Here is a 12,323-nt window from a genome sequence, read left to right on the forward strand (position 1 = left end):
TTGGGATTGTCGAAGTGAGCTAATACTTGGCAGGGAAAGGAGCACTCCAGTTCGTGGGGGAGTGCTTCCCTGAAGGAGTGATGGAAGACCCTGGGCTCCAGAAAAATATCATGTGTAAAAACTCCAAAAAATAGTGTGTAGGTTGTCTTATTTATATTACAACATTGCTTCAAAGGCTGTCTTTGAAAATAATACTTGTAACTTTATAGGAGTATAGTACTGTACTGACTCTCTTTGTAACTCATTTTTAATTTAATAAGGATAATTATGGTAGGCTTCAACAGTTTATGTTTAGCAAGAGCCAGGCCAAATGCAATAACTTGAGAAAGGAAATGAAGAGAAAAATAAGACTCGCAAAGAGAGAATATGAGAACAGTTGGCAGTTAACAGAAAAGGGAACCCAAAAATCATCATCTAGCATGTAAATAGCGAGTGGGTAGTAAGAGGCAGGGTGCGGCCTATTGGGAACAGAGGGTAATACATGTTTAGAGGCATAGGGCAAGGCTAGAATACTTGGAGTACTTTGTATCAATTTACTAAGGAAGAGGATACTGATAAAATATTGGTAGAAGTGGAGATGGTAGAGGTAATGGATGGGGTGAAAACTAATGGGAAGGATGTACTGGCTTAGAGTGGATAAGTCGCCTGGCCCAGATGGCTTGTATCCAACGTTGCTAAAGGAAATGGGGGTGATGATAGTGGAAGGACCTGCCGTAATCTTCCAGTCTTCCCTAGATACGGGGGAGGTGTCAGAGGACTGGAGAGTGACAAATGTGACCCCCTTACTCAAAAGGTGTAAGGACATTCCTTGTAACAGACCAGTCAATTTAACAACAATGGTGGATAAGGTTTTAGAAACAACAATTGGAGGGGTGGTTGGGTGAGAAATTAACAGGCAGTTGGAGAGATTTGAGCTAATTAAGGATAGCCATGGATTTGTGAAAGGCAGATCGTGCTTAACAAATTTAATTACATTTTTTGATGAAGTAACAAGATTGATGAAGGGAAAGCATGGATATTGTCTATATGGATTTTAAGAAAGTGTTTGACAAAGTACCACACAAAAGGCTGGCTAACAAAATTGAGGCTCCTGGAAGAGGAGCGTCAGTGTCAGCTTGGATAAACTGGCTTAAGGACAGCAAACAGTGAGTTGTGTTAACTGTTTCTCAGACTAGAGGATGGTAGACAGTGGTGTTCCCCAAGGCCAGTGTTAGGACCACTGCTTTTTGATATCGATAAATGTCTTGGGTATTGGAATGCAGAATAAAATTTCAAAATTTGCTTATGATGCCAAAATTGGAGATGTGACAGACAGGATGATACCAATTGACTGCAACAGGATATAGATAGGAATGGGCCGACAAGTGGCAGATGTAATTTAATATAGTGAAGTGTGAGGTGATGCGTTTTGACAGAAGGGATAGGGAGAGGCAATATAAACTTAATGGCACAGTTCTAAAGAATGTGCAGGAACAGAGGAACCTGGGGGTTCATGTGCATAGATCTTCGAACGTGGCAGGACATATTGAGAGAGTAGTTGGAAAACCATATGGGCTCTTGGGCATCATAAATAGAGACATTTGAGTACAAAAGCAGGGAGCTTATGCTAAACCTTTATAAAGCTCTGGTTAGGCCACAACTAGAGTATTGCACCCAGTTCTGTTTACCACATTTTAGGAAGGATGTGAGGGTGCAGAGGGCAATAACCAGAATGGTTCCAGGGATGAAGGATTTTGGCTGTAAGATAAGGTTGGAGAAGCTGGAGTTGTTCTCCCTGGAGCAAAGGAGATTGAGAGGAGATCTGATACAGGTGTACAAGATTATGACTGGTTTAGATAAGGTAGACAAAGAAAAGCTGTTTCCATTAGTTGGTGGCAGAAGGACTAGGAGACGCAGATTTAAGGCTTTGGGCAAGAGCTGCAGGGGGATGTGAGGAAGAACTTTTTTTTAATGCAGCCAGTAGTGATGACCTGGAACTCCGTGCCTACAAGGGTGGTGGAAGTGGAGATGAATGATTTCAAAAGGAAATTAGATGAACACTTAAAGGAAATAGACTTGCCAGGCTACGGGAATAGAGCAGGGGATTGGGATTGACTCGATTGCTCTATAGAGAACTGCCATGGACTCGATGGGCCAATGGCCTTCCTCTACTGTTATGGCTCTCCAACTCTCCAATCAAAATCCATGATGCAGATATTTCAAGAAGTTAATCTTTTCATCCTGAAGCATCTGGGGATAAACATTCTAACATTTGCTGCATTATAAAGTAGTATGCTGCTGTATGGAAAGTAGCAGGGAGCAATCGGTTCAAGTGCCAGTGGAGCACTAGAAGCCTCCATTGCAGTGAACTATTTATCAACTTTTTAAACTTAAACAGCAGTTCCTTTTTCAATCACCATTTGAGAGATTCTAGCTTGGCTGAAATCCACAATTCACATGGGCAGTACTGGCACAACTGGTAAAGGTGGAGAGATGGCAAGCTTTAGGGAAGGAACTCCTAAGGCCTAGACAGCTGAAGGTGTGGCCTCCACTGGTGAGATGAAGGAATAGCAAAGTTCTGGAAGGGTTATAGGGCTGGGGCAGGTAAGAGACGGAGATGGGCAAGGTTTTGAATCTATTTAAACAAGATGAGAATTTTAACCTAGAGGCATTGGAAGACCGGGAGCCTGTGTGGGCCAGCAAAGGCAATAGGTGAGTAGAACCTGGTATGTGATATGGTACAAGCCACATCGTTTTGGATAAGCTGAAGTTTATTTAAGGTGGAGAATGTACAGCTGGCCAGCCAGGAGAGCACTGGAATTGTCAATTCAATTGGAATTGGCTCCAACCTACAGTGGAGCATGCAGCAAGTGTGTAGGTTGTCTTATTTATATTACAACATTGCTTCAAAGGCTGTCTTTGAAAATAATACTTGTAACTTTATAGGTGTATAGTACTGTACCGACTCTCATACCTTGATGGCAATGTCAACAGTTGGCTTGAATCTGATTAGAGGGATTCCCCTGGGACAATTTTAATTTCTGAAGACTGGTGACTCATGCCACCACTCCCCATACTTTGGAAATGTCTCTTTGCAGGAATGCCTTTAAGTCAATGCCATACTCCAATCTGCCAAAGTAAGATGTGCTTGCAGTACAAGAGCTGACTTCATTTGACAATGGCAATGCCCAGCAACGCTAATCCATGAGCATGCCTGGTGGATTAGATTGTTGCGGTTCGGGTGATGGGCACAGTGAGCTGTTAATTTTGTATATCCAGATGTGGAACTTAATTTTGATTGTGGTTGATAAAAATGTTGCAGTAATCTCTGAATTTTGACTTTCTGCATTAAAAATAATAAACATATTTGGAGCATAATTCAGAATTTGTATATAGTGTTTATACTATTACTTGTATCTGGATTCACGGTGCTCCAAGGTGATATACCTGGCAATGGAACTTTAAAACTTGGTTCAGGTATGCCGTGAAAAGGTGACTGAGTATTTCCACAGTACCCTGGGACACTGTGGGTTGATTGACCAACTGGCCTAGCATCGAATCATGGACATTTTAGGCACAGAAAGAGACCACTTGGCCCATTGTGTCTGCACCACCAAAAAACGAGCCACCCAGCCTAATTCCGCCTTCCAGCATTTGGTCCGTAGCCCTGCAGGTTACAGCACTTGAGGTACGTACTCAGATACCTTTTAAACAAGTTGAGGGTTTCTACCTCTACTACCCTTTCGGGCAGTGAGTTCCAGAGCCCACCACCCTCTGGGTGATCTCTGCATACTAGAACCGAAAGGAGAAGACTAGTCATTTGGGTTTGGCTGTAGCTGGACAAGTAGCAGGAATAAGCTGCCCTGCTTAAACTTTCAGCCCCTTAAATCCTTTACTCTGTCAACTAAACACTCTGGGTTTGGCCAAGCATGATGTGTACGCTTGTTTTGTTAAGCAAACCAATCCTACAGCTACTGTAACCTTCCCAATAGCTTGAATTGGAGAATGCTAAAGCAGCAGTGGGTGTGTCAGACACCTGGTTGACTCAAAGAAAAAATGGTGAGACATGGCCTGCCTGTTTTTCTCTTATCTTCCTCCTTTCCTCCCCAAAAATGTGTTCTCCATTCTCGGTACATTGCTTCATGATGCACTCTGATCGCCACGTAATTTCAACCCCATGCATGAGTCTTGCAGTACTTGCCCTGTGGCTCTCCATACCCTTTTGGGAGAAGGAGAAGAAGTAGAAAATAGGAGGGAGAAAGATCCTACGGAGAAACCCCTGCACAGTTCTTTAGAGAAGTGCCAGTTGTACCTCCATTGGGCCTGGGAGTCTCTGTGCATCTGTTGGCAGCTGCCTTAAAGTGGCACTAAGAGCAGGTTGCCTGTCAGCTGTTTAACCTGAAATTATTGTGTGGATTGAGGAAAATGGATACACATGCTCAACAAGTAAAACTAGTTTGGCAGTTCAGTTTTATGCTCTTAATGGATTTATCAATTCACCGTTAATGGATTTGATACTTTTTGAAACTTTTTGCAGCTTGGCTTGCTGAGACGCCTGGTCCAAGTGAATGCCTTTTGTTTTTAGTGGAACCTAAATGGTTGTTTCTTTGACGGCATGCTTAGCCACCTGAAATGAACATGAAGTGCCAATCTTATTTTCTGAAGGCTGACTGGTATTGAAGCAGTTTTGCACTAACTACAAGCACAGTCGTACCTTCTGGCCTGACATTGGCCTGTTGGCCCAGTAGGGTTGAAGACCCAGGGTTTTCATACATTTAGTGGCGGCATTTAAGACCCATGGCGATTTAGGTCTCTTTGATCCCTGATTTGTGCTGAGTCTACTGATCTCTATTGATAGTGTGGTCTCCTCTACATTGGGGAGACCAAGCGCAGACTGGGTGACCGCTTTGCGGAACATCTCCGCTCAGTTCGCAAGCAGGACCCTGAGCTTCCGGTTGCTTGCCATTTCAACACTCCCCCCTGCTCTCATGCTCACATCTCTGTCCTGGGATTGCTGCAGTGTTCCAGTGAACATCAAAGCAAGCTCGAGGAACAGCATCTCATCTACCGATTAGGCACACTACAGCCTGCCGGACTGAACATTGAGTTCAATAATTTCAGAGCATGACAGCCCCCCATTTTACTTTTCATTTTTAGTGATTTTTTTTTTCTTTTTACAATCTTTTTTTTGCATTTATTTCATTTCATCTTAGTTTGTTCAGTTTGCTTACTCACTGTTTTTTTCAGGTTTGCACTTGCTGCTGTTCAATATTCAGTGTATTAACACCTAATTTGTACTAATGCTTTGTCTTTCAACACACCATTAACATATTGTTTGCCTTTGCTCCGTGACGTTTTGGTCAGCTATGCGGCCTGGTCCAATCTAGACCTCCTTTGTTACCTCTTGCCCCATCCCCACCTCACTTGCTTATAACCTGTGACTTTTCTAATATTTGTCAGTTCCGATGAAGGGTCACTGACCCGAAACGTTAACTCTGCTACTCTTTCCACAGATGCTGCCAGACCTGCTGAGTGGTTCCAGCATTTCTTGTTTTTACTACTGATCTCAATCTGGGCAATGGTGGGGCTACTGCAGTTGGTCATAGCACCTCTACCTTAAGGAAGATATTTGCCCAAGGTTTCTGTTACTCAATACACAACAACTCAATTTGTATTTGAAATGATGGCAGTACTGGGCTTAGCTTGGTTAGCCCGCCAGCACCCAGTCAGGGCTGGCACCTTGGTTTAGATACCAGGAGGGACCTAGCATGGGATTAGTATGGAGGGGAATCAACACCAAGAGTGGAGGGGTAATTTTGGATGCCATCAAGTGAAAGGTTCACAGTAAAGAAAAGAAAATTTTAACGAAGCACAAATTTATTTCTGGGGTATAGAATTCAAAAATCATGAAGTTATATTAAACATGTATTGGACCTTGGTCAGGCTGCACTTCGAGTACTGTGCACAGTTCTGATCTCCATGCTATAAAGAGGACAAAGAAACACTGGAGAAAGTGCAAAGATGAATTACAAGGATGGCACTAGAATTGAGAGATTACAGCTATCAGCAAAGATTGAACAAGTTGGGCTTTTTTTTTAGAAAAGGGAAGACTTAGAGGAGACCAGTTAGAGGTTTTTAAAAGTGACTGCGTTGAACAGGATAGATGTGGAAAGAATGTTTTCTCTTGTGCGAGAATCTAAAACTAGGGGCCATAAATAAAACATAGTTAATAAACCAAATAAGGAGAAATGGTGGTTAGAATGTAGAACTCAATACCACAGGAAGTGGTTGAGGCAAATAGCTTAGATGCTTTTTAAAGAAAGCTAGATGAGTGCATGAGAAAAGGGAATAGAAAGATATGCTGAAAGGCTCAGATAAAGTAGATGAGATGGAAGGAGACTCGTGGAGTATAAACACCAACAGACTAGTTGGGCCATATGGCCTGTTTATGTGCTGTATATTCTATGTAATATGTTTTATGACGAGTGTGGGCTGCCTAGGAAATCCGTGTTTTTTTTAAGAGGCCATCCAATATGTGCAACTTCGGGGCGACTGGCCAACCAATTTGCCCTTCCTGGGGTTGTGGCATTCCCATTATGCATTTGCCAAATAGGCATTCCAGCTTGGTACTTGGCATCCTACCAATATGTAGCTGCTTTTTCACTAAAGTTTATCTAGCTCAGTTTCTAGGGGACAAGTGTCTGTGAGATTGCTCTATGTGTTCACATTACCAAATCTGATCCAACTATCCCAGCAGAAGTCTCGCTGACCTGGAAAAAGAAAACTAGGCCCACAATCTTCTGTCAACACAATAATCAGATTTAGTAGTATAAGTGGCAGGAGTCAATTTGTAGATGCCATTGTCCTAGAACCTGATATAAACACACAAGCAGCTACAGGCCTCCTTTGGATTATTAATGCACTTGATTGCTAACAATGACATATCATTTCAGCTGAGTAGGTCTCAAACTAGCCTGTGTTGTACGTTCTGCCTCTACCAAATGATGCTTCTGCTGCTTCATAGATGATTGAGAGTGAGCTCTCCTATGCCTGCATCTTGTTATCCTTGATTATATGCATCAAGAAAACCGTGGTCATGGAACAAGGTGTTGCATCTCCACCCTTGATCACACTAAATAACACCCCACTGGACGTGGTTAGCAAATTCTGCTACCTTGGGTCCAGGGTGACGGATAATCTGTCCCTTGATGCAGAGCTCAATACGCACATAGGGATAGCAGCTACCACCTTTAGCTGACGAGCAATACACATGGGATAACACCAAGCTGACCCTTAGGACCCAAGCTGGTGGCTTATAAGGCCTGTGTTATCAGCATCTTGCTATATCCACTGTGAAACGTGGGTGACTTGCAGCTACCAGGAAAAGAAGCTTAATATTTTCCATCTTTGCTGTCTGCGGCACATTATGGGTATGTCCTGGCAGCACAAAATCGCAGATGCAGTAGTCCTCTCAAAGGCAGAGCTTGCAAGTGTGTTGGCACTAATCAAACAGGCAATTTTGGTGGATAGGGCACATCTGCAGGATGGAAGACTGTCACAAACCCAAGGACCTTCTGTAGGTAGCCGATGGAGTGCCCAAAGCTCTATATCAAGGATGCTTGCAAGTATGACGTGAAGGCCCTAAATGTTGACTATTGCACCTGGGAGTCACTAGCTGGCAAAAGAGGAAAATGGCGACACACGCTGTGAACTGGCGTGCACTACCACAAAGACCAGTCGCTACAGCAGCTTGGCAATAGGTACCCGTGTCAAAAACAGCAACTCATTGTCACTTGGCAGCTTCCACGTGCTGCACTTTTGGCAGAACCTGCCTCTCGAGGATTGTCTTTACAGCCATCAGCAAAGGTGCACCAAGAGAAGACACCCCACCTAAATGGATTGTTTGTTGCGTGTCCATCACCTTTCGTAGATGGAAGGTTGCCAACCAGATTGCTAACAGTACCATTTTTATTATTCATTAAACTTGATTATCTGAGCCTACTCATTTGACACCAAAGTAGTAGCTGTAGCAAATTAGACTGCAAAGGAATCTCCATGATCTTTGACCCAAAGTGTAGATCTTCTAATTTTAACCCCATCTATCTTCAGCTGTTGGTCAGTTTTTTTTTAAAACAACAGGGCATAACGAGAAAAGGCTGAATGTTAAATTTGTTAGGTGTCTTTCATAGGTTGAGTACGTTTTTTCTTTACTAAATTATTGAAGTCTCTCATTCATCCGTGCACTCGTGTCATAGTGGTCTTTCCCCTCAAAGGTAATTATAATAGATCACTGTTCTGACTACAGAGACAATCGTAAGTCTCTAACATTGACTTGTCACTGGAAATTAGGAATAAGAAGGCTTGATTTATTGAGCTTAGCATCGAATACCATTTTTTTTTTTTGTTCTCCTGGCCTCAATATAGGCTGGGACTGCACCATCTTGTTTTATACAGTCATTACTCATTTTTGTTTGAGTGGAAAAGAGAATTTGAGGAGTTCCCATAATTGAGGTTTTAAATTGCCTAATTAAATATTAAAGTCCGGGTAACCTCCAAGATTCACTTGCATCTCGTTCTTCCCCACCGGGGAGGTAGGTGGAAATTGAGAAAGGGAATTAGAAAGTGAGATTATTGCAGATAATTGTTTGCCTTTATAACAGGTGATTAAGAAAGCTCTTTTTCAAAAAAAAAACAACTTTAAATGTCCCGAAAGGTGACCTCTGACCAGCTCTTCAAAATGTTTATATATTCATTGGCATTTTTCAGTTTCCTGTGTGCTGTTGTTATCCTACTCTAGTAATTAGAATTTCTGTGCCTGATTACAGGGATCCGTTACAGCATGGATGTCTGTGTGGATGAAGTGAAAGCCCTGGCCTCTCTGATGACTTACAAATGTGCAGTGGTTGGTATGTACTGAGATCAGTTTACTGATTCTCTGTTTTTGGGTCTTCTAAGTGTATTGAACAGTTCCATCGGTATCCAGGAAAATTATGACAGTGCACTCGTTTTATTTTTGAAGAATTCAATTGGTGTATTGCCTCTAAACTTTTATATTCTGGGGAAAGATGTGATGCAGAAACTTGAAATTCTGTTCCCAGTTAATCAATTTGGAAAATGCAGATTAAAACTGCTAGAGTTTGGGCTCTTTATCACCCCACCCCTTTAATGACACAGTGCATAGTTCCTTTTTACCCATTCCCTGAATCCCAAGATTCTTCCCTGTGTATATATCAAGGTGTCTTTTCTCTCCTTTCCCTTTATTCCATTGGAACGGAATAGGTTGTGCAGTGGAATTCAAGATTAAAAACATAACACAAGAAATAGGAGCTGGAGTAGGCCATTTGGCCCTTTTGAGTCTGCTCCGCCATTCAATAAGATCATGACTACCTCAACTCCACCACCCACTATCCTCATGTCCCATAATTCCCCTAGTACCAGTACAATGGATTATTTGCATTATTTTTGTGCCCCGTGAGTTAGAATTGGTTTAATGACTTGTGTCTAGGTTCTGTAGTTTTGTAGAAGTACAACTTTGTTTGATCACAAAATGGTATTGGCTTCTGTTATGGTTTTGGAGCCTATTTTCCAATCTTTGAGAAGGTAGCCCAAAGCTGGGCTGGTGAGAAGGAGGAAAAAGGACTAGAAAATCATCTTAGCTGTCTGTATAGCAATATCTTTAAGCCAGAGACTTTTTTCTTAAAGATGACCTGATTTCTCAATTTTCTCCTCTATGCCTATATTCTAGATGTGCCATTTGGAGGTGCCAAAGCTGGAGTAAAGATTAACCCAAAGAAGTACTCAGTAAGTATATGCCTGCCATTGTTTTGATTTTATATTTAACTTGCTCCTTACTGTACAGCTAAATACAGCTCATGTTGGGTGAGTAGCAAGCAGGTAATTCCTTTTCAAACTTTTCTGTATGGAGTATTTGGCAAGCAATCTAAAACTGAGGATTACCCTTCTATTACTGTCTCTGTCTGCTATATTCTGTTTGATCCCTTGAAAGTATTGAGTCATTGAAATGTTAGTAGCAAAGAATTTGATCCTGATTGAGGATACAGAGATAATCCCTCTCTAACTGAAATTAAATATCTAGTCCATCAGAAGATATAGGGGTCACAGCTCCTCATAACTATTTCAGCATGGATTGGGGACAACAGGGTTTCAGCAATGGAGGTACACTGGGGTATGAGGATGTAAGATACATTTCTTATATGGCCTGAATGATAGAGTTGGGGACATGGTTTAGGGCATGGCACAGATAACTATTGTTTCTACATAATGCTTCTACTTAGATATGGAGATCCTCAATTCAGACGCAGGCCCCTCTGAACATAGCTGGAGCCCATCACCTTCATAGAAGCTTTATGTGTAAACCCAAATACAAAATGTAAGGAAGTCCTCCAGCACCAGTGCTTGAATAGCTTTTGCTTATAATGTTAGACAGAAAATGCACCTTGAGATACGGACCAACATGGCCACCTTGGATAATGTAGCTTAACTATAACCTCTTAAAAGTTGACAGTACCCTTGTCCAATATCGGAAGATGTTTAGGTCAACGAAAGCAGCTCTGTGGTCTAGAATAGTAGCATATCAAGGTTGGAGCACAAAGGTGAATAAAGTGAGAGAAATGGCTCGAGGCTTAAGGATTGCTCAACATTGATCAAGAGGCCACCTGCTTTTTTTTTTAAAAAAAAAGTAAAATGGGGAATTAGTTCAATTCCTTGAAGATGAGTTGCAGAAATTAGACTGTTGAATTGTAGAACATTTATTTAAATAAACTGGTGTATATCAATTATTACTGGATACTGAGCCGTATTCTTAATTGTACATTTAGTGGTGAAAATTGGGTCATTGTGCAGGTTCAGGCTACCCTGTACTCAGATACCTGAAGCCTGTCCTGTCAAAAGGGAAGTGATCTTAAAACTTGCAGAAGGTTTAAGGTCTAAGATCCAAACTTTCAATGATGACCATATTTTACTGCTATGTTGTAGTACTTCAATATAAAATAGTCTAAAGCAATACGTTATGTTCTACGCCTGCTAAACTCTTGTCCATTCCTCTCTCTTTGCCTTCTCTTTCTTACCTCCCTCCCCCCCCTCAGAAAAAAAGGGCACATTCCAAGTTGTGTGTGCGACAAAGATAAAGTGGGTAAACAAAATGGGATATTAAAAGCATTCCTGCCACGCTGTGGAGTCGGTCAGCACTGACTTGGATCCAGCTCACTTTCATTAGGAATAATGTAACGTTAGAATAGTCAGTCTGACATGTATGCAGCCACTGGCTGCTTTTCGACTGGAAACTGATCCTAGGCCGCACCCACTTGGCTGATCAAAACTGTCACAAGCATCCTTGTGTTGAATTGAAAGTTTTCCTATCTTCCTCTTCCTCAAATGGGAAGTTGTTGTCATTTTGAAACCTGGTTCAAAATTATGGAGTTGTGCTATGTCAGTTGCCTGAAGAGCAAGAAATTTGCAGTTTGGTATTTGATCTCTCCATCCCACCCCCTGCCCCTATCCCTCCTCATTGGTGCCATAATCCCTTTGTCATTCCTGCAGTGAAAAAGTGCTGTTGTACGTCCAACAGCAACTCCCATTTGGCTATTGTTTGTAAAACTGATTCTTGCATTTGGTCATGTCCTGAAAAAACTTGACTCCAAACAAGTTATAGTGCTTTATTCTTGTCCTGCAAGTGTAAGGATTGGACTTGTTAGATCTAACACACAAGTTGTTGGATGTAGTGTGTCTCTGATAGCAGTTGAAGGAGAGATTCCTTACCTTTTAGTTTCTTCGGGCTTTTTAGCCTATAACTCTTTCTCACCACCTGCCCTAAAATTCACAATTATTGGACTCTCATATTCTTGAATAGATTAGCACTGAAGTTGAGCTGCTTACTCTGGACACTTAAAGGAAGACCACAGTGCTTTCAAGTTTGTGCAAGTTTTGGAATGTATTCTCCCATAGCTGGCTGACATCTTCCATTCAGTCTGGAAGCATTACAACAGGACTAAGTCACCCAGTGTGAAAAGTAGATAAATTTAAAGCATCTTCACCTTCCTCTAATCCTATTGGCAGCAAGTAGGTGACCTATATCACTGGCTTGTTCGCGATAGGAATGTTAATTGGGTAACACAAGATATCTTGTCATATAATGGAATGACACAGGTAAAACAGCCACAAGTAAATTACAGTGACTCACACTTGCAAGCTATAGGGATAGAAATTAGAGTGATTACAACACAGGATGCGGCCATTTGGCCTGTCGTGTCCCTGCTGGCTCTCTGCAAGAGCAACTCCCCTAGCTCCTTTTCCTGTAGCACTCCAAATTTTTCCTCTTCAGATAA

At 41.8% G+C, this 12,323-nt stretch overlaps 1 protein-coding gene across 1 annotated transcript in view; it reads left to right on the forward strand.

Annotated features, from left to right (window-relative positions):
• The window catches only part of glud1a (glutamate dehydrogenase 1a), a 110,245-nt gene that overhangs the window by 21,544 nt on the left and 76,378 nt on the right, over positions 1-12,323 (forward strand). Inside the window, exons 2-3 of the mRNA XM_068020775.1 lie at positions 8,805-8,885; positions 9,725-9,780. Coding sequence (XP_067876876.1) covers positions 8,805-8,885; positions 9,725-9,780 — 137 coding nt within the window. The remainder of the gene's footprint in view (positions 1-8,804; positions 8,886-9,724; positions 9,781-12,323) is intronic.

The sequence above is a fragment of the Heterodontus francisci genome, chromosome 42, assembly GCF_036365525.1.
Source record: "Heterodontus francisci isolate sHetFra1 chromosome 42, sHetFra1.hap1, whole genome shotgun sequence".
Lineage (NCBI taxonomy): Eukaryota > Metazoa > Chordata > Chondrichthyes > Heterodontiformes > Heterodontidae > Heterodontus > Heterodontus francisci.